This window comes from Pygocentrus nattereri, chromosome 10 (assembly GCF_015220715.1).
Source record: "Pygocentrus nattereri isolate fPygNat1 chromosome 10, fPygNat1.pri, whole genome shotgun sequence".
Taxonomy (NCBI): domain Eukaryota; kingdom Metazoa; phylum Chordata; class Actinopteri; order Characiformes; family Serrasalmidae; genus Pygocentrus; species Pygocentrus nattereri.
This window is the reverse complement of record NC_051220.1, coordinates 10,265,354-10,288,037: the sequence shown is the minus strand read 5'-3', so window position 1 is coordinate 10,288,037 and position 22,684 is coordinate 10,265,354. Positions and strand designations below refer to the sequence as shown.

The 22,684-nt window shown below is 38.0% G+C and overlaps 1 protein-coding gene across 1 annotated transcript; it reads left to right on the top strand.

The window, feature by feature from the left end:
* The first annotated feature begins 5,545 nt into the window (after window positions 1-5,545).
* LOC108438751 (non-compact myelin associated protein) lies at window positions 5,546-22,610 on the top strand. Its single transcript, XM_017716770.2, has 4 exons — window positions 5,546-5,792; window positions 15,931-16,043; window positions 20,295-20,379; window positions 21,473-22,610. The coding sequence occupies exons 2-4, from the start codon at window positions 15,944-15,946 to the stop codon at window positions 21,741-21,743; spliced, it is 456 nt and encodes a 151-aa protein (XP_017572259.1). The 5' UTR covers window positions 5,546-5,792; window positions 15,931-15,943; the 3' UTR covers window positions 21,744-22,610.
* The last annotated feature ends 74 nt before the right edge of the window (window positions 22,611-22,684 follow it).

The window sequence follows — 22,684 nt, the reverse complement described above, 5'->3', positions numbered from 1 at the left end:
TGTTTTAATGTCTATCTCTTTATTTTATATCTTTCTCTGCTGTCATTGTGGTGTAGAAAGCAGAGGACAATGCCACACATCCTCCTTTTGCAAACTGAGCTCCTGTTCATACAGGTGAGTTTCCACCTGGCGCAGAGATTCCACCAGGTTTTCAGGTCAATACACTACGTTTTTGTTTTACGTAACAGCTCAGGGCAGCCAGTAAATGCCAAGAAACTGATTAAAATGGGTGTGTTTAGGAAACTGTGGTGCAATTTAGGAAAAAGATTTGAGGCGGTGTGTGTTAGGGGGTGAAGGTTTAGCATAGTCATGGTGTAAATTACAGTCAGTGGGGATTCTCCTTTGAGACTCCACAACAAAGCACTCGAATGGAATTCACACCTCAGTACACCGGAGAGGAGGGTGACGACACTAAAGTGCGGATGTGTGAATTCAACACACTTAAACTGTTTCATTAAAACCCATCTCACAAACAAAGAATTATGGGGAAAGTTAGCATATATTGCTCAAAAGCATACCCGGTTTCCACCCCTTACTCCAAATTCCAGTCAGTAAGCCAAGACATTTGCTTCTTAGTTTTGCACTAAAGCTACAAGGCTAATGTAGTTAAAAGATAATAAATGGTTCAATGTAAGACTACAGATGCACTTAACTTAAGCCATTAAATGTCTTAGCTTGGTAAGGAGAGAAACTGGGGGAATTTGATTTTATGTTGAACTGTCACTTTTAATCCTATATACTGTGTTGATATTTTTCCAACAGATACAGCCTCGTCCTCCTCTGTCAGAAAAGAGCTTTTTATCCCTATCGTTGTCTTTAGTAGCTTAAAATCTATTACTTTTAATGGATTGTTGACCATGATGCATACATGCCTCTTGTGGCTCACCATGGAAACGTTAGGTGGTTTAAGCTTAGTGTTAGCTGTAGCTGAGTTATATGGTTTTAACTCAGTGATTGCTTGTTTTAATGTTTGATTGTTTTAACCCAGTGTTAAATGGTTTTGCTGTGTTATATGATTTTATGCAAACATTAAGGGGTTCAAGCTCAATGTTAGAGTTTTACACCAGTGTTGGATGGTTTTCACCCTGTTAGATGATTTTAGCACCATGCTAGATGGTATTAGCTCAGTGTTAGAGGTTTTAAACTCAGATTTAGATAGTTTTAGCCTGGAGTTTGATTTTTTTAGCTCAGTGTTAGATTTTAGTCCAGTGTTAGACAGAATAAATTCAGTGTTAGACAGTTTTAGTCCAGTGTAAGGTGATTTTAGCTCAATGATAGGTGTTGGATATTTTTAACCCAATGTTAAATATTTTTAGCCCAGTGTTAGAGGTCTTAAACTCAGATTTAAATGTTCTAGCCTGGTTTGATGGTTTAGCCAAGTGTTAAATGGTTTTGCTGTGTTATATATTTTACACAAATGGTAGATGGTTGAAGCTCAGAGAGTTTTAGGCCTGCATTGGATGGCTTTTCGCCCTGTTTGATGGTTTTAACACAGTGTTACATGTCTACTACCTAGACAAACAACTCATGAAGTAGGCTGAATGTTTAAAGCCTAAACATACACTGCAAAGGCCTTTCAGCAGGGAATCATCAGTGACAATGCAGGTTTATTAATCTGCGTCATTAATCGTCCAAAGAATTATCATTACTAAGCCATTAATCGTTCAAATAAATCAATCAGACTGTATGACGAAGATGTTGTGTGTGTCCAGGGCTGTTGGGATTAAAGCTGTTTGAACTGGATTGAGGCAGATTGAACCGCTTCTCTTTTCACCCCTCTGTTCTGAAAGCTGAGCCGGACCTGGGAGAGAAAAGCCCTGCTTATGTAACAGTAGCAGCCAATAACAGTTTTCTAGAGGGGGTGAAAGAAAAGAGCAAACACACACACTTACACACTCACTCATTATCACACTGTTAGACAGTGAGGAAGAAGAGCCAGCGATGTTCTCAGTGAAGGTTTACTTCTTGTTGTTGTTGTTATTGTGTTTTTCCCAACAAATAATTTGCAGCCACCTTAAAACAAAACCTCAAACTATAAGGGTCTGAATGTCATCCACACTTTCTGCCAATTAAATTCTTTCAGCCAATTAAAGAAGGTAATTCACTCAGAATCACTCAAATTACAGCACTTCCCCAAATTAAACTAATCCAACTCAAATAAGGCTTGCATTTGTAGTAGCTATTGTGCAATACATGATAGTTACTAATTCATTCATAAGATCAATAACAGAATAAGAAATTTAAGGGAATAACTAGAAATCTCCTTATGCACGTTCAACAATTCAACTCCTTATACTAGATAGATAAATAGATAGAGAGATACTTGATCTCGAAGGAAATTTAGCAGCCAGTAGCAGTCACACAACACAGGACTGTAATAGTAATAAGGGTGTAGACAATATAACATGAAAAATAAATATAAAAATCCTATCTACAGGCATACATACAAATAGAAAAACACAAAAATCTAGAATAATATCTATAACCTGACATGAAAGAGGCAGTGCAATAGTGACTGTATAAGGTGGCACAAGCAATGGCATGCTTATGCCATTAAACTACATGCTTATGATTCAGTTATTTGCCTTGAAGGGCCCTTATCATGGAAAACTGAATTTTCTGCATTTTTTGAATAAAAGAGTTTAACATAGTGTGTAAACATTGTTAAGGTTGCCAACTATATCATTCATTGCCTACAACATACAATCTATATATGGAAATTAAGATGAAAACTTTAAAAATTTATAAATTAAACTGATTGATGTTGTGATGTCACATTAACCAGCATCAGTTTAGCTCCACCTATTCATACTGAAGTTATAAAAAGTTTTTTGGCCTGGATTGCTTTTTAAATGAAGAAGAATACAGGCCATCCAATGAAAACAGAGCTCATTTACATATAGCAGTCTTAAAGCACTGTAACAAAATCAATCTGTTTAATGCTTTGGGATAATTTTAATTAAGTATTATTTAATATTAGGAATATGACAGCATGAACAAATGAGAACTGTTAATATTCTACATTAAACATTGCAACTACTCTTTCAGTGTGTCAAAGGTTGAGGTGTGTGTGTGTGTGTGTGTGTGTGTGTGTGTGTGTGTGTGTGTGTGTGTGTGTGTGTGTGTGTGTGTGTGTGTGTAAAGAAATATGGCCTGTTTTGTAGGAAATTGTATATACAGGATACTGTAAACTATCTTTAACAAACACTCCGAGGCACAGCTCCAGATATATTTCTGCACTTCCCCTCATACTGTTTTATAAACAAAGTAAAAAGCTCTGAAAACAAAACAGTTTAAGAAATTACATCACATTAACATTCATGGGCTGATGGATAAGACACATTTAGATTTATTCAATAAATACCAAAAATTACTCAGTAACTACTGTAGATTATGTTAGTGGTGAAGAATAGTGAATTATTCAGTAGCTACTACAAATTTTACAGTATCAATACAGTACAATACAGTACAATCAATGCACTACAGTAAAGTTGCAGTTACAAATGAATTAATGGTAACTTAATAAATATTCAACAACTTATCTGAATTGTTTATTTACATCTATAAATTATTCAATAACTATGAATAATTCAATAACTACAATGAATTATTCAAAAACTATTATGAATTATTCAATAACCATTATGAATGATTGAATAACTACTCCGAATTCTTCAATAAATACTGTGAATTATTCAATAACTGCTACAAATTACTCAGTAACTACTATAAATAATTAAGTAACTACACACACACACACACACACACACACACACACACACATATCTTCTACACTGCTTCTCCTTCTGGGTCACAGGGGGGTACTGGAGCCCATCCCAGTGGTCATTAAGTAACTAATGTAAGTTAATTTACATGCTAATTTTATTTGCTTGTAAGGTCACACTGTTTGGATAGACTGGGTGTGGTCAACATGTAATCAAGATAAAGTTAGCATGCTGGCAATTCATTGTCATCTCTAACCTGCCTAGGTTGGTTAGCTACAACAACACAGTCCAGCTCAGTAGTGTAATGTTTTAAACTGGAAATCATTCCAGCTTCTCATTAGGTTGAATGAATAACTGGCTCTAAATGTGGGTATTGTGATATAAACTGAGTCTGTTCTACAGTTTTTCATTAGGTTGAATGAATAACTGACTCTAAATGTAGGTATTATGATATAAAGTGAGCCTGTTCTGTTGAATGGGAATTTTACAACCTTGTCTAACCTCACAGCAGTAGCTATGAAAGAACACCTTTGTGGGTGGGGCATAGTTAGGTCTGTGGAATAAATGAATTATTAAGAATAGATGGAAAATGTTTCCACAGCTATTTTAAGCATAATGCCAAATGTATCCCTTTTCCATGTTCTGGGTGGTGAATTATAGCTATAAGCTGAACAGAGATATAAGAGGATAGATGGGATATAACAGGATAAATATGAAATAAATACAGGATCAATATGAAATGACTGCAGAATAAAAATGGGATATGCATGAGATGAATATGAGGGCACTGTGTTCATCTGATTGCTCATTTAAATCCGACTGATAAGAGATTTAATCTCCCAACCACATAGAGGCCCTCAGAATGAGCTCATTTGCATGCTTACTGTGTGGGCATTATTATTTCATAATGATTTTGTATTGCTGCTCTCACACACACAAATACAGATTCTCCCCCAGCCATTCACAATCACTATTTATAATATAAATGTTTTTTTTTATTGATTCTAATGTTATAGTATTACTGGCAAAAGAAAGAAAACTCCACAGAACCCTCAACAGCCAAATCTAATATCAGCTGTCTGAGTGTTCAGTGAGTCACTCTTTACTTTTATTCCAGCTTCTGTTCTTTTCAGGAGACTCACTTTCAGTTTCTCAAAGAAATCTGCAGACACACCTCTAAAGCTCAGTCTTAGAAGTTGGTTGATCATTTTCTGAAGTAATCAAACACATTCAGTGATGTTGAGGTCTGGACTCTGGGGTGGTCAGTCTGTTGTTCAGCTTCTTTGTTTGATGCTTCTCCTTTTCTCAGTGAGGTTCTTCTTGAACAGCTACACATCCTTTCAGACGCATAGCGCTGAGTCGTCTTCTCACAGTGGAAGGATGGACAGAAACACCTGTGGATGTTTTCAGATCTGAAGCAGCTTGATTTTCTCCTCTCTCTCAAAGATGAAAGCTTTAAGTGCTGTTTATCTGATCGGGGCAGTTTTGGTATCTACCAGGTCTTCCAGGTGGTTGTTAGGAGGCCCATTTTCTCTATAGCTTTTAATTATTTCTTGAGCTCTAGTTTTCTCATTTTCATTTGACTTTTTCCTTCCTTATGCAAGTGGATTATTTTACCTCTAATCTCCTTAGAAATATTGCCATAAAAATGAATGGCTGTTTTCACTGGAAATGTAATAAATAAAGGGGGAATCTGTGACTGCACAGCCCTGTATGTACGCGTGTGTGTGTGAGGTGTGCTCAGTGTGGCACGCCTAGAGGGCCCAGGCTAGACCTGAAAAACCAGCCGCCTCCTTCTCTCCCCGTCACTGCAGCACAGAGTCACACAGACACACACACCTGTCGGCCAGGTTGACACACACCTGAGCCGTGCTTCATCCACAAACCTCTGCCTGGTGAACACACTAAAGAGGAATCTGAATTTCTGCTCTTCTTTGGAGTGTTTTTTTAACTGAACAGCTGCTCTTTAGTGAGTGTGAGAGTGGAGTATGTGCTCCTCTGTGGACTGAGTTTGGATTAGCTCACTCTCCTGGGAGAGATATTCCACAAGCAGGTGTGATCGCACAGGTAAGTTCAGCTGAAAATCACTGCTGTGTGTGTATGTGTATGTATGCGTTTTTGTTTTTGTACAAGTTCGGGTCTGATGTTCTGAGTGTGTAGGAAAAGCAGAGAAAAACCTCCAAGAAGGTCATGACTTTTTTACAAATGATCCAGGTTTCAAAATCTCATATATATATGTGTGTTTGTGTTTGTATATATATATATATATATATATATATATATATATATATATATATATATGGGTTTGCATATTACACATATAGCTCACATTGCAAGAATTTGTTTCCTTAATTTTCTTGGAAATATGAGCTTTTGTTTGTTTGTTTTGATTTGTTTTATTTAACACATATATGGGACTTTATTGGCCTATATACAGTGGTAAGCAAACGTGTGAATACCATTGGTAAAAATAATGATTGATCTTTTAAGTAAATGCTTCCTTGACAGGTAACAAACGAACGTAAATATGGAATTGATCTTCAAATTTTAGGACACAGTTTTTGCTGAGGTTATTGGAACAAAATGAAAATCAAACAAAATATAAAAATCAACAAGATATAAAATGTGCTCTCTCTATCTCTATCTCTCTCTCTCTCTCTCTCTCTCTCTCTCTCTCTCTTATATATATTTATATGTGTGTGTGTGTGTGTGTGTGTGTGTGTATACATATATTAGTATATTATATACTATGCTAGTGTAGTACACACACACACACACCCACACCCATATATATATATATATATATATATATATATATATATATATATATATAATAGTGTTGAAGTCTCTGTACAGCACTTATTTTGATATAGAAAATCATTAACACCTGTAATTTCACCAATATACTCAAACATTTGCATACAGCTGTAGGTACCTTTGCTACTGTATTATATCTTTTATATATTTAATACATATGAGGTAAATATGTGACCCTGCATCCTGGTAAGGTATAAAAACAAGTCTGTATGAGTGTATAAAAGTGTGCGGTGGTGGATGTGAATAGCTAGCATTCCTATACACTGACACTGGCCAAATTGTATTCAGTCTCCACCTGATTCTCCAGGTAAGCACATTCTCTATTGTCTTTTCTGTCTGAGACACTGAGCTGCGACTGTGGAAACCACGCTGATCAGTTCACTGTGTGTTTCAGGAGAATAGAGTGTGGGCACACTAAACTAATAGCTCAACAAAGCAGTGACAAGGTGTGTCTTGTTATGCAACATTTGGGCAATTCTAGCTTAGTGCTAAAATGTATTCAATTCACATAAGTTGAATAGAATAAGCCCAGCGATGGACTGGCGACCTGTCCAGGGTGTATCCTGCCTTCCGCCCGAAGACTGCTGGGATAGGCTCCAGCACCCCCCCGCGACCCTAACGGAGAAAATGGATGGATGGATGGATGAATAGAATAATCTGTGTTATCTGTATAATGTTATCCGTATTTGGAAAAATTGGAAAAAGTTTGGACTAATGTCTGTTTTGCAGTCATAGACCTAGATTAAACTTTCACGCCTTCATTTAGAACAAGACTTAGCTCTGTCTTTGGCTTGTAGTATTAGCATAATGTTTTTTCTTAGCATGCTAATCTGTTTTTTGGCATTTTGAGACCTGATTGGAGTTTAAGAGTTGTGACAGTCTGGAAACTATTAGTTTACGACACTCTCTGTATTATGATGTTGAATTCCTGGAACTCTGCACTAATGCTAACAATGTTCATGCTAGATACAATGCTTGGGAAAGCTAAATTGCTTTGTGTGAAGTGTATATAAAAATGTCTATAGAAAATCTTGCTAATCCCAGTTCATATGAATGTGGTCTGAATAGCAGACAGAGTGTCACCATCCAGTTTTCTGAAACTGTGGTGAAAAATGGTAAGCGACTATCATATTAGCACAGTAGCATCCGGAACAGAATTTTTGTGGACTTTCCATGTCTGCTGGGATCCTGTTTGCTCTTAATAATAAATAGGTGTGCTGCACTAATCCCCCAAAGGAAATGTAGGGATACCTGTTAAAGTTAAATGATACATTCACATTATTTTATCAGCAAATGTTGAAGCCTTTTCCATTTCTCTCTTTTTGAGACGAAGCTTTGAGCAGAGCAGTCTAGTTTGATGATGAATGGAAACTGAAATTTCATACCAGAAGGCTCAGATGAGAAGATTCAGAGCACTTTAGAAACGGCCTTTGAACATTCCCTACAATACAAAGTCTAAAGTGTGTGCTATATGGCTCTGAAACTTCGGTAGGAAGATTAGCCGCTAGCGGGAGGCGTGTCTACTGTACAGCCTAATGAATTGGGCTATTGTCTGAGCTGGGGCAATCATAGGTAGGAGGGGTTGGTCTGAGGTCCTTCATGACTGTGGAAAATTGCTGAGCACACCTGTGCTCTAATGAGTTCACCCAGCTGGAGATTTACTGGTTAAATATTGACCATATCAACCTGAACTTCATTCAAATCAATATTGTGTGTGTGCGGCGGACAGTGACTTAATTTGAGAGCTGCTCTCAAACAGGAACTCATGTAAAATGCATTTGCGCGTTGCACAAGAGAAAGAAAGAAGTAAAAGTCAGACTGATGAATATTAATCTGTGAAAAGTGACATTTACAGGCCATACAGCAGAAGTTTCCCACACAGGTTCTGCTTCTAGACTCAGCCTGAACAAGTGGTTCAGCCGCAATGGCTAATATTACTCAAAACAAATGAGAACAAATAGCCACTAGATAGCGTTATTCAAATGATGCTAACTGTGTGCTATTAGCTTCTAACAGTACTGGCAATTTTGGTGAGGTGACTGCAGTGAGATGCCTTTACAGCTGCTGGTAAACTGCTTAGAAAAGTGGGGGGGGATTCCTAGTCGGAGGTGGGAAAACTCCAAGTTACAAGCCTCTGCCAATCGCAGCATTAAATCACTCATTCAAGGAAACAAAACAAATATTCCAAAAACATGTTTTTAACTAAATGACTATTGTGTAATTCCCCTGCCCATAACAACCAAGTTTCCTGTTGTTTCCTGATGGAATGTGTTTTGGCTTTTTAAGGGGACAGTGTCACAATGTGATCCTAATGGTTTGACCAGTGGCTGATTCTAAATGTATGGTTTCCTAAAGGAATCTAAAGGAACTAGTGGTCTCTGTTGGAAACCATGAAGCCAAATTAGAAAAAGAGCCAGTCAGATTGCTGGTTCACTGCAAGAGAGTCCCCCTCATTGTGATGACCTGTGCAAGTGCAGTAGCCAGAACAACGACAAAAAAAACACGATTCTATGCGTTATCTGAACCAAAAATAAACAATTTTGTATGAATACTTTTACCTACAGTTTAAGGTACAGTATTTTGGTCTCTTCTTATTCAGTGAGAGTGAAGTCTTGCCTGACATGGCTGGAAATAACTGCCCTGTGGTGGTACGAAGATGGCTGTTGAGTGGACAGACTTTCCTATAAGGACTTTGACACCACTTACTCTGTTCACTCTTTATAAAAGGAGGAGCTGTGGAGATATAGATAGCTATTGTCCTCTCAGTGGGTTACAAGCCATTCAGCAATGCTGTGCAGAAAAATGAAAAGTAACTGCTTGCATGTTTGCTCTGAGTGTAGATCACTCATTCCCTGCCATGAGATTTGACTGCACAGCATGAACGCTGGAGAAAATATGAGAGTTGGAAACCCCATTTGTATTTGCTGAGCGTGTTTACATGCATTCAAAACTAGGTAAATTACAGTAGATTACCCTGAACTATAAAGGAGAATCAGTTAGGATTGCTAGGAAATTGTGGGTAAAAATGGTCTTTCAACCCAATAAAATATTGAAAAGCATAGTAAGTCACCAGGAAAACAAGGCTTCAGCAAAATGACCCAGTTGCAATGGTGAATCCCAAGTGGGAAACACAAAAGACTGAATACTGTTGCCAGGCCAGGTTTCACAATGACTGTTATACGACGAGGTGTGTTCCAGTTCACCCGTGGCCCTGAATGAGTGTGTGAGTGTGTGTTAGCGTTCCCTCACGTATCGCTGAAATCACGTGTCGCCACTGTTGTTGGAGCTCTCAGTTATCTAACAGCATCTGTATTAGCATCTGTTCCTCGCTGGCCTCTCCGAGCAGGTGTGTTGAATTTCATCTATTAACATGCAATTAATCTTTCAGAAAAGTAATTAAAAAGTCAATATTACTAATCACTCACGGCTTAGCACAAAACAATGTAACACAAAGGAGTTGCTGCTTGTATTGGCGGCCAACCAGAAATTGCATAATTAGTAGAATAAACTTGTAAAAGAAGGCCATTCATGTGCTGCACAACATTTCACACTCAAAACTGAATGGAATAAAAGACAGGCAAACACAGAAAAGCAAACACTTAAACAAGCATAATAACCGCATTAGCTGTACATATCATGTTCATATTGTGTGTACTGCATACATTTCTTTTCACATTAAACAAAATTCAAGAAAAAAAACAATATACCAAATCTAATTAAATTCTTGTGAGCATTTGTGCCACACACTTTATTTCTTGATATCTTTATTTCTTAATAACTCATATTGTCTACATCTTGCTATCATAGATTTAGCTATCAGTGGCAACAATGATAATGCTAATTTATGCTCATGCTGGTGAACATTTTTGTCTCGTAACAGGCCTTAGCACATCGCTGCTGTTGGAACGAAAGCTTGTATTTCCAAAATAGTAACTCTTATGACCCATCTAGGGTAGGCTGCGACATAAAAGTGTCTCTCCCAACTTCCCATTACCAACCCGCCAGACCAATCACACTCAAACACGTATTATATACTATATTACGTCTCGTGATTTTTTTTTATTAGGGAAAGTGGAAGGAGTGGTCTCAGCCAAAAGAACAAAGAAACATATACCTCCCCAAATCAACTAAATTACCTAAACAAAACAAAAATACAAAAACATAACTCCCTCAACAAAAACAAAGACAAACCTCAAAGAAAATAAGCGTACTCCCCCTACGGCTTCCCATCTAGAAGTCATTTAAGAAAAGACTCCACATACCACCACAGTGGACAATTTAACACAACACAACAGCCTAGCATCTACACAGAGAGTAGGCCCAACCCTTGGTCTGGAGACAACATCAGCGCTAGGGGGAGGAACCCTTAGGAATCCGGTCACCAGGCTTATAAGCTCTTGCCCCGATTCCAGTACATGACAAGAGCGGAAGCTTGTGCAAGAAAGGAGAGAGAAAAAAAACTTAATATGTTGTTGGACGTAACAATAACAGAAAATGTCCATAAAATGAAATGGACGTTAATGGAATTACATTTTGTCAAGTTATTTTGAAGTATTTCCATTGGTCCATTCTTTATGAAATTTTAGTATGTTGAAAAGAGCAGCTGGCTTGTTAAATTTTGTTAAAAAAAAAAGGTACAAAACAGCAAAAATGGATAGATATATAGATATATATTTGAACTTCCATGTATCAGTTTTACAGGGACTCTTTCTCTGAAGGCCCAGAAGGACCTAAGGCTTCCCCACTGTAGCTACTGAAAAAGCTCTGTTGGTTTCTAAGGTAGTTACGTGAATTGTTACTTTTACAACATTTATATACTGAGAGATTTAGAATAGATTGGTTCTTTAATAATGATGAAGTAGTTTAATCTTACTAAAATTAATCTTTTGTATTGAACTTGTAAGGCTATTAACTTTTGTCAGATTAGGCACTGAAATACAACCAACAAATATATATATTTGTAAATAAATTTTTAATTTAATGAAAATGGTTCTAGATACCACTAAAAGAGTTATTCAATCGTTACAAGCTTGACATCATAACAATAGCACACTTAAAAAAGATGGCTCTTTGAGGGTTATTTAGTAGGGTTAGTTCTATATAGATATAGTTCTATATAGATATAGAATGCTTATAGAATTAACCATGAACACTTTGCATGATCAAAGAGTTCCTTGCGTTGTGAAAGTGTTCTTTAGATTGATGGAGAATGTGCCGTAGATGGTTCTATAAGGGTTCTGTATAGCACCAAAAAGGGTTCTTCTTTTGTTACAAGCTTGACATTGTAACAATAGCAGAACTCTTTTTGGTGTTATACAGACCCATTAAAAAAGGCTCTGTATAGAACCATCTACAGCACATTGTCCATTTATCTGAAGAACCATTTCAACATGTAAAGGGCTCTTTGAGTGTTAATGGTTCTATATGAACACTCATTTTCCAAGCATTTCTGTCTGGAACCATATACAACAAATGTGCTACAGATGGTTTTATATAGAAAACATAGTGTCACATTCTGTATAAAACATATTCTCCATCAATCTGAAGAACCATTTCACCATTTCTCTTTCTTTGAGTGTTTAGGGCTCTATTCAGAAACATTGTCTTTACCAAAGAACGCATGAAGAACCATCTTTAAGCCTGGAACTAAAAGGCTAATGAAGCTAACAAGTAGTGGAGGTCTGTACACCACTAATTAGCATGGTGCTTACTGTATCTAGAAGTAGGAGCAGAATCTTGATTTCTGTAAATTTTGGCAGTATGTCAATTTTGGCAGTATGTCATTACAGTGTCAGAAACCACAAACAATTATATTACAAAATGCTCAACAAATAGTGAAACGTGTGCAGACGCTGAGGCACGTGCTGGCTTAGCAAAGTAAACGCACAGCAAAGTAACAGTGTCATGCTGTCACCGTCCATCTGCTCAGCTGATAGTGAGGGCTGTAAATTTAAGCAGCTGTCTTTGCCTTCAGAACTCAGCGCAGGAAAAGTGAACCATGTTGAGTTTTTATGACATCCACAAATACACAGAGAGGCCAGAGTCTAGGCCAGTGGCCTGCAGCTTACCTTACAGCACATACACAGTGCCTTTTTACCACTGTTTGCTGTTCTACTCAAAGGCATATGGAACAGATTTGAAGACCTGCAAACACGGGTTTAGTTCTGTTTGCTTCTTTGTTCACTGAATGCTGCTGTAGTCAGTCACACACAAGCATATTCAATTAGGACAGTTCAAAAAGGCTGTAAAAGAGCTGCTATGGTGTGTGATGACAAGGTGATGACCAGTGGAAAGGTGATGAGATTATCAAGTGTGTGATGACCAGTTGTGACCAGTGGACAAATAATGACCCAGGTGTGTGATGACTGAGTGATGACAAGCGTATAGGCGACCAAGTGATGATTGATGAACAGGCGATGAGGTGATCAGGTGTTTGATGGCCAGGTGTGAACAGTGGACAGATGATGAGGTGATCATGTGTGGACAGGTAAGACCATGTGTGACCAGTAGACAGATGATGACTATGAGATCAGGTGTGTGATGACCAGGCATGACCAGTGGACAAGTGATGAAATGATCACGTGTGTTATGACCAGTTAAGACCAGTGGACAAATAATGATCAGTAGATCAGGTGGTGATTAATAAACAGATGATGACCAGTAGATCAAGTCCATGATGGTGGAAAGGTGATGAAGTGATTAGGTGTGTGATGACCAGATGTGTCCAATTGGCTGGATGATCAGGTGATCAGGTGGTTAGTGTTCAATTGTGGCCTGTGTGCAGGTGATAAGCTAATGTGATGAACTGGTTTGTCCAATGGACAGGTGATGAGTTGAGCAGGTGTGTCATGACAAGATGTGACCAGTGGACAGGTGAAGACCAGGTATGTCCAGCAGACAGATGATGACTGGTAGATCGGGTGTGTGGTGACCAGGTATGACCAGTGGACATGTGATATGACAATCAGGTATGCGATGACAAGGTTTGGTCATGGCTAGTGGACAGATGATGAAGAGATCAGGTTTGTGATGACCAGTTGTCACTAGTGGACAAATGATGAAGAGATCAGGCGTGTGATGACCTGGTGAAGATCGATAGACAGATGATGACCAGTAGATCAAGTGCATGATAAACAGGCTTGTTCAGTGGAAAGGTGATGAAGTGAGGTGTGTGATGACCAGGTGTGTCCAACAGAAAGATGATTAAGGTGTTAAGTTGTATGATGATCGGGCTTGTCCGCTGATAAGATGATGAGGCAGTTTGTTGTGTGATGACCCAGTGGACAGGTGATGATTAATAGATCAAGTGAATGTTGAACAGGAGTGTAAATATTAAAGATGATGAGGGGGTCAAGTAGTATGATGATCAGGTTTGCCAGTTGGAAGGTGATGAGGCGATTAGGTTGTATGATGACCAGGTGAGTCCTGTGATCAGGTGGTTATCCAGTGCAGGCAAACGATGAATCAGTGCTGTGGTTTCACTTCAGTCTGGATCATCACTGTAGACAGTAGTTTGGATTTATGTAAAACAGGTAGGGGACCCCCTGGCACACACACACACACACACACACACACACACACACGCACGCACACACGCTGTATGTCTGTCCTGTGTGCTCCACTGTGTGGAAAATAAAATGGCAGTTATGAAACTGAAGGTTTGCATGTTTTGTAGTTGTAGGGCTATTTGAATATAATCTGCCGGTCAAGAATAGATCTTGCGTCTGTGTTTCTGTGTGTGTGGGAGAATCAGAGACAAGCTGTGTGTGTATGCATGTGTGTGTGTGTGTGTGTGTGTGTGTGTGTGTGTGTGTGTGTGTGTGTGTGTGTGTGTGGAAAACGTTTTGGCTCAGAAAACTGTGAGAAACTAAAAATGTGTATTTGGGAGATTGGGCGAGTGTGTGCTTTCTGCATTGAAAGTGTATTATGGGCTAACTGAACACTGTGTGTGTGTGTGTGTGTGTGTGTGTCTTCCGTGTTCCAGGGTTTTCAGCTTTTTATAGCCGATGCAAATTTTGTTCTCTTTTGAAGCTGCTGCCATTACTCTACCGTAACAGAGCCAAACAAGCCTCAGCATCTGACTCACACACAGACACACAACTCAGCTTCTGTCAATATACAGACATTTGCAGACAAATGAATTATTTTGTTGATTTTTGAAATATAAAAAATAACATGTAACCTCTGCAGCAAAAAATAGCATTTTTTGCAAATTCTAATGCACAATCATTTAGATTTGATTAACCTAAAAAAACAGAAAAATATATAATATTAATTGTGGCATGTGGAAAGGTTTGGGTACACGTCCAGCTTTAAAGTCCTAATAAAAAATGTAATAAACTATAACAATGTAAATAATGTAAGTAAGCCATAATCGACTCATTAGGACTCGGAAGGCCGCACACACACACACACACACAATAACCCCTACATAAAAAAATGTGCATAGTAAAAATGTACAAACTATTTAATTTACATATGTGCATACATTTAATATATTGACTCAAATGTACTTATATTTGAAACTTATATTTGTATTTATGAGCATATATATTTTACATATGTGCACATTATTATTCTTTCTCGTTCTTTATTCTATTTATTGTATTTTATTTGATCTGTCTCTCAGTTTAATACTTCTTAACAGTCGGTGTGATTCTGATTCTATATTTTAAATATGAGTAAATATGTACACATATGTTTTTCTTCCACCACACACACACAGTCTTTGTTTATACTCACTACAAAACTTTGCAATTCCAGTTTAAAATGTTGGACTGTGTTGTTGTAACTAATCAAAACTAGGCAGGTTGGATACTATGGAGTGGAATTCATGGCAAATTGAAAGGCAATCATTACAGTGGAAAAACGTCAAATGCAGTGCATGCATGATATTATGTACCAAAATGAAAAACAAAACCTCTATTATACTGTTTTCATGCCGCTTGACCTCTTTACTGAAAAACAATTTGCATTTTAAACACAAAAGGCTGGATGCTTTTCAGAACTGTATACAATCTGCCTTGAAATGTAATAAAGGCTCAGCTATACTGCTTTCCATCCTGCAATATTTCAAACAATGTTAAATCAGTGTAATGGATCCTACACATTGTCATGGGAGGGTTGTCTAAAAAGATTTATCCTTCTTAAATGGTGATGTGTATGTATAAAGAACTAGTGGTTGTTAATTACATTTCTGAAACATTTTTTATAGTTAATATTAACAAAATGTTGATGTGATTGTTTTAAATTCATATTTAGCATTTTATGCACACTTTAATTAAATGTATATAATCGATCAGGCTTTATTTAATTTTTCACAGCCCAAATTTGTCCCCAGTAATACAATTATATTATATTATAGTTATTTTTTTCTCTTTTGTTTTAGGACGCTGCTGAAGATGCAATCTTCCACAGTTCAACCTGTGACCAACTCCAGTACAGTAGCACAGAACACCACCGCTGCCATCACCAAATCTGCACAACAGATCCTCGTCCAGAGTACGTGTGTGTGGGTGTATAATAATGTGTACATTACCAGTTTTCAACTTTCACTTGAAAAACCTGATGTGGTCACTGTATTCTGGACACTTGGATTAAAAAATGTTGGGGTTACATATAAACAGTGAAGATAATAATGCTGTAAAGTGCTGTGCCAAAGTCAGAGACCACCTTTCATTTCTAATTACAAGCCAATTCTTTGTAAAAGCCCACAGCTCCTGCCTCCAGTTTTGCTGTGTCCGTTTCTCTGTCAAGCCTTCCTGCAGTAGCTCTGGCCTCCTGCCTCGCCACTATAGCCTTGTCACTGAGCTTTCCGCACAGAGCCTTTCAGTGCTGTCCTTGTCATCACTGGTCTTTCACCAGGATCTGCCTGGAAAGCTCTTGAAGCACAGTTTCTCGCAAAACTGTTTCTGACATCAGTGTAGCACAGGTAGAAAAACAAACACAGGGTCAGCCGTGATTCTGCTGCAAGAATTGTACTTTATTAAACACACCAGCAAAAGCCACACACAGAGCACTGAAACTGCAGGGTAGGTCACCATTAGCTTCACCTTGAAGGTGATCAACCACCAAAACAAATAACACCACCATAACCCCACTCCGTCACGCAGAACACCACCACAAATACATATTCACAACTTAAACTCAACTAAACAACACAATAAGAGTCCCTTTGTCAGAGAATCCCTTTGTCTGCAGAGCCACACCTCCAGAGTCTCTCGGAGCCAGTGCTAGGCAGTAGTGGGTCACTGCAATATAAAATGATTCACTTTCATGAGGAAGCATGAAGTTAAAGGTGAGTAAATGGAAAAACAGAAGTTTCCAAAACGGGAGTTTAAAAAATGATCTAGAACCTGCCTGAATAATTTGAATAATTCAGTACTTGTTTGTTATGTTGGTATTTGTTTTCTGGTACAGAATTCGGATGCTTCATCTTTTGTTAAGCATGTAGAAACCACCAAAAATCTAGATTTCATGCCAATTTTCAGAGTGGGAGGCTTATTCATCACTTTTGTAAACAACATTTAAATGAATGTATCATAAAACTATGACAAAAAAGCAATTACCAAACAATGGACATGGTATTAGAAAACGGGGCTCCTAACAACCACCTGAAAGACCCGGTAGACACTAAAACTTCCCCCATTATACAACCAGCACTTAAAGCTTTCATCTATGAGAGAGAGGAGAAAATCAAGCTGTTTCAGATCTGAAAACATCTGTAGGTGTTTCTGTCCATCCTTCCACTGTGAGAAGACGATTCACTGCTATGGGTGTGAAAGGATATGGAATAAAGGTAAAGAGTGACACATTGTAATTTCAGTTTTTTTTCCTGATCCTGAAAAATGCCTTTTTACCATTTTGACTATACATTTAATAAATGAAGATTGGTCTTTGACTTTTGCACAGTACAGTATGTGTGTGTATGCTTGAGTGTGTGTGGGACAAATATCCATATGCACACCTGGGACCAACTTAACAACTGAGGATGAAAAATGTCATGTTATGCATGTTTCAAAATGTGTCTGTGGGTCTACCGTGGTGTAAAGCAGAGTTTTTGTAACATCATTGCCACCGTGTTTTTTCACATTATGGTTTTTAACATAACTATAACTGTGTTTTTTGTGACTGAACCGGTCTATACCGGTTACAGTCTCAGTGTTTTCTTAAGAAAACATTGCATTTAAAAAGCTCATTTTAGTTTTCCCATTGGGCACTATGCTTTGTGTGTATTAACAGCTGGGCCTCAGGGTAGAAAAGGTTGAGGACCCCTGTCGTAAAGTAATGGATTATCTGCTTGCTTTAGTTTGCTCCAGTTACTGTGTGGGGCCCTGTTTTCTGCATCATGTGTGTTTGTGTTCCCACAGTGTTTCAAAACAATTATCATATTCATTTGTTCCACATTCGTCATCGGACCACACCCACACACTCTCACAGTCACATGGTTCCAGGTGTTCAGCTTCTGTTGCCAAAGCTTACTTGACCTCCTTTGAGACAAAGACATTAACTTAACAATCCCTGGTAAATAAACTGCATTGGTCAGTCTGTTGGCTCTCTTTACATCTACGTACTGGTGACTCCAACTGCTGTCCTATAGTTCAGGAGCCTGATTATAGCCTATTGCCTATTCACTTAAAGGGCCCATATCCTGAAAAAAATAATCTTACTAGCGTTTTTAATAAAAAGAGGTTAAGGCACTTTGTAAACATTGTTAACAATGTCAACATACCATAATTCCATCCAGTCCATATGTGGAAAGTATGCAAAAAAAAAGCTATATATTTATTTTCATACTGGTTCATCCTGGTTATGACTGCCTATTTAACCTACAGTAATTTAGACTGATCACTCACATTACGAGTGATATTAGTAGATAAAACTTTACAAAGTCATCAATGTAGAATAAAAGTCCTTTAAATGCAGTTTCTATTTCCAGCACAAAATGCTTTTGCAGAACAGCATACCATGCATGTGCATAAACTCAATTATCTGGTTAGTCAGCATTGCTGTAGAAATACTATTGTCAAAAATAGCCACTGAAAATGCTGCACATAATACAACACCACATATAACATAACATAATGTGATTATTAATACGTCATTAACAATATATCCACAAAAAAGCTATATTATCTTTATTGTAGGTTGTTTAACAGGTATAATATAAACACTATTTTATACACAATATTGCATAAGTTATTTTCAAAAGGCATTTTACAATATATAAACTAGGAAATATCTCTAGGTGCATGCCTATCTGTCAGTCTCACTTGCACTTACAATTTAAGGCAATGCATGTGTAGAATGTGATATTTTACTCCTCTGTAAACCAACTACAGAACGTCATCCATCATCACTCAGAGAAGGCCTTCCAGTTTTTCAGCATTTCTGTAACTAGCTCTTGGACTTGAAGTGCAGCTATTACAAAGCAGAAAATTTCCTCACTTTCAGTTAAGAGCTGACGAGTGATTTCTTTCTTCACCCCACCCACTAGACTATATTTACCACAGCATTTACCAACTACATACTATAGTTTTTTTTTTTTACTTAAAAATAAACAACAGAAAAATAACTTCCTAATAATAACTCTGTACACCGTACACATGAATAAACAGCATTCCAGTATGAGGTGACGTTAAAAAATAACTTCAGGATGAAGATGATCACTGAAGCTCATCCTCTCACATCTAACATTGTATAAATTTTAATCTTTACCTTCTTTTTCCTGTCACAATGTCTTCACACCTCACCACCTTCCCTTCTCCATTTCCTCATTGTTATTTCTGTTCATCTCTTAGTCATACAGTCTCTTCCAATCCTACCACTATAGAGCAGTATATGTTGTTCATACTGGCAAAATGGTGTTTAATAGTTGGGATATCTCAAATCGAAGACGTTCCACTTGAGAGTTATTTGAGTCTTTGGATGAGCCAAAGTATTTGCATGATCCAACAAATACATTTGTGCAGGGTGATCTTCTGTAATGTCACACGCTTAAACATGATGGTTCTTCACAGGTTCTTTAGTAAAGAAAATGCTTCTATACAGAACCATGAACATTCAAAGAACATTTTGCATGATTTTAAGGTTCATTGTATGGTGAAGTGGTTTACCAGATTGACGGAGAATGTGCTATAGATGGTTCTATATAGAACCTTTTTGAAAAGGGTTCTAAATGGCACCAATATAGGTTCTTCTATTGTTATGATGTCAGGCTTGTAACAGTAGAAGAATGCTTTTTGGTGCTATATAGAACCACCTACAGCTTAGATGGTTCTATATAGCAGTACGTGCTGTTTTATTTATAATGTTTATCATTTTAATTTTGTGAAGAATAGAGTTTATATTTTTAATCTTTAGTACTACATATATTGTTTGTACAGTAACAGGTAACAAACTGTAACCTTGTTCTTTAAGATTAAGAGAAATTTCACCTCCGCGTTCAACCCATCCGTGCAGTGAAACACCTCATGCACAGTGGTGATCACACACACTAGGGGGCAGTGAGCACACTTACTCAGAGCGGTGGGCAGCCCTATCCGCAACGCCCCGGGGAGCATTGCTCAAGGGCACTTCAGTCATGTCCTGTCAGTTCAAGGGATCGACCTGCCGACCTTCCGGCCACAGAGCTGTTTCCCTATCCACCAGCCCACATTACAGTAAATTCATAGACGTATTAAGAGTGATAGTATTGTGATACTGGATTGTGATCTACTGTGACTGTAACAGACCCTAAACTCTCCCTCCCAGGTTCAGGAGCCATAATTGCTATTATTGTCATCGGCATCATAATCATCCTCACCATCCTCCTCATCATACTGAAGACGTACAACAGGTCAGTCCATATATAACACACACTGACACGGTCCGCTATTTACATGCCTGTGTTTCACCAAATAGACTATTTAAAACAAAGTTAATGCATTTTGAATGAAGACATTGACAGTAAGCATACTTAATGTAACTGTACAGACCATATGAGCGTTTATACAGGCCACAAGAATATTAAAGTTAATAAATGTCAACACACTTCTGCTAAAAATGTAAACTAACTTCAAAATCATACTTTTATCATAACATTGTTGGCCCTAAATGCTTATCTCACGATTTTGATTTGTGTTAAACCTCAAACACCTTAAACACCTTAACAGTGTAAAGATTTTGGGGAAACTTCACAAAAGCAAATGGATATTTAAGCATAAACAAATGGGTTTGGCACTGGCGACCTGTCCAGGGTGTATCCTGCCTTCCGCCCGAAGCCTGCTAGGATAGGCTCCAGCATCCCCCCACGACTCTGACGGAGAAGCGGCTTAAGAAATGGATGGATGGATGGAAATGGGTTTGGCTTGAAATCTTAAAAAAGCAGATAAAAAAGCTTACATATCATAAACAAAAGCTATAAACAGCATGAAATGTCCTATGGCCAATAAATAACAAGCCTAAAAAATGTTGTGAATAAATATTTTAACATAATTAACATTTAATATTCATTACCAATTCTTAATGCATACCACTACTAAAGGTTAATTTTTGAGCCAGTGAGTAGTGATGTCGCCTCACAGCAAGAAGGGCCTGGGTTTGATTCCCCGGCCGGGTAACCAGGGTCCTTTCTGTGTAGAGTTTGCATTTTCTCTGTATGGGCTTCCTCCACAGCTTCGGTTTCCTCCCGCAGTCCAAAGACATGCAGTCAGGCTAAATGGAGATAGTAAATTGTCCCTAGTTGTAAATGTGAATGTTTGCGTGTCCGCCATGTGATGGACAGGTGACCTGTCCAGGGTGTTTCCAACCTTCCAGGATAAGGATAAGCTTCAGCTTCCCCTGCGACCCATCAGGATACGCGACTTAGAAGATGAATGAATAATTGTCATATTACTGTATATTAGACATTTCATGCTGCTGTAATAAACCTGTAAAATTGTATGCGACAGGAGGACGCATGCAGCAAGGATGCTTGGCGGGAGCTCCAACAAACCACGGAAAAACACATCGTCGACGCACACGAACATGGCAATGGCGAACGTCCGAGCAAACTCTGGCCTGGGAAGTTTCGTCCAGTCTACAGCTTCTTCAGAGAACGGATTCCACATACCACGGGTGGACCTGACAGGTGTAGACCAGAACCCCATCGAGCAGTTCAGCACCACCAGTGGCTCCACCGTGGTCACAATACATGACACACCGCCAGTTGAAAACACCTAACGCCACATCCCAGTGACCTTAATGAAGATCTTATGTCAAGAGAAAATACACCAGAATGAACAAAATGAGCACAGGTTGATGGTCAAACATGTGCAAGAACATCCAAATTATTACTCGTACTGTGCCAAATACGGTGCTTGGGAACCAAAGGGGACATTTCAGTACATTTAACCTCTCAGACCCTATTCATTGGTAGGTTGAGAGACCATTGTATGATCCACTGGGCACCAGTGGTCAGATCCACTGGATGGTGAGACTACCCACTTTAAGGACCTCACAAGTGCCACGACTTTGGGTTATTAAATGTATGGATGGGTAGATTGATACTAAGCTAAGTATCAATATTTCTAATCACGATTCCTTTTGAGAATCGGTCCTCACTCAAAAATATCAATACATGTAGTTATTGCTTCATGAAATTGGATGTCGATGCTGAAAAGGAAAAACAGATTATAGACTGCTCTAAATGCATATAGTTTCACCACTAAATCATCATCTTGTTTATTTAACACTAAAGCAAACCCAAAAAGTCCATATTTACTGGTTTATATTGGAAAATCATAAATATTTACCCTTTTATGTGCAGAAGACAGAAAAGTATTGGTATTAAAATAGCAGCCTTCATACCACGACCACCGAAAATCAGTGGTATTGCCCACCCTTATGAATGTGACCTGAAGAATACAATACAAGGCTCTTTAAGTAAACTGTTTTCAATGAACCCAAAGGACAGTAGAGAGATCTGCACTCTAATACAACAGAAAATGGGAGTGAAGTAGCTCAGACTGTGTTTACTAAAGATCATGTACATTCATGTTTCTATTCTATGATGTCGTTTTATTTTTACTGAGAATGAATATTAAAAGCAAATGAAATGATCTGCTTCTTTGATGGCAAGTTGAATTAGCTAATAAAAAAAGAAACCTTTACTAATAATAGTA

Excerpts from the sequence above, each read along its gene's own strand:
- LOC108438751 (XM_017716770.2), top strand. The coding sequence starts at position 15,944 with ATGCAATCTTCCACAGTTCAACCTGTGACCAACTCCAGTACAGTAGCA. Across the intron at positions 16,044-20,294 it reads ACAACAGATCCTCGTCCAGA|GTTCAGGAGCCATAATTGCT; the intron begins GTACGTGTGTGT and ends TCTCCCTCCCAG. Across the intron at positions 20,380-21,472 it reads ATACTGAAGACGTACAACAG|GAGGACGCATGCAGCAAGGA; the intron begins GTCAGTCCATAT and ends TGTATGCGACAG.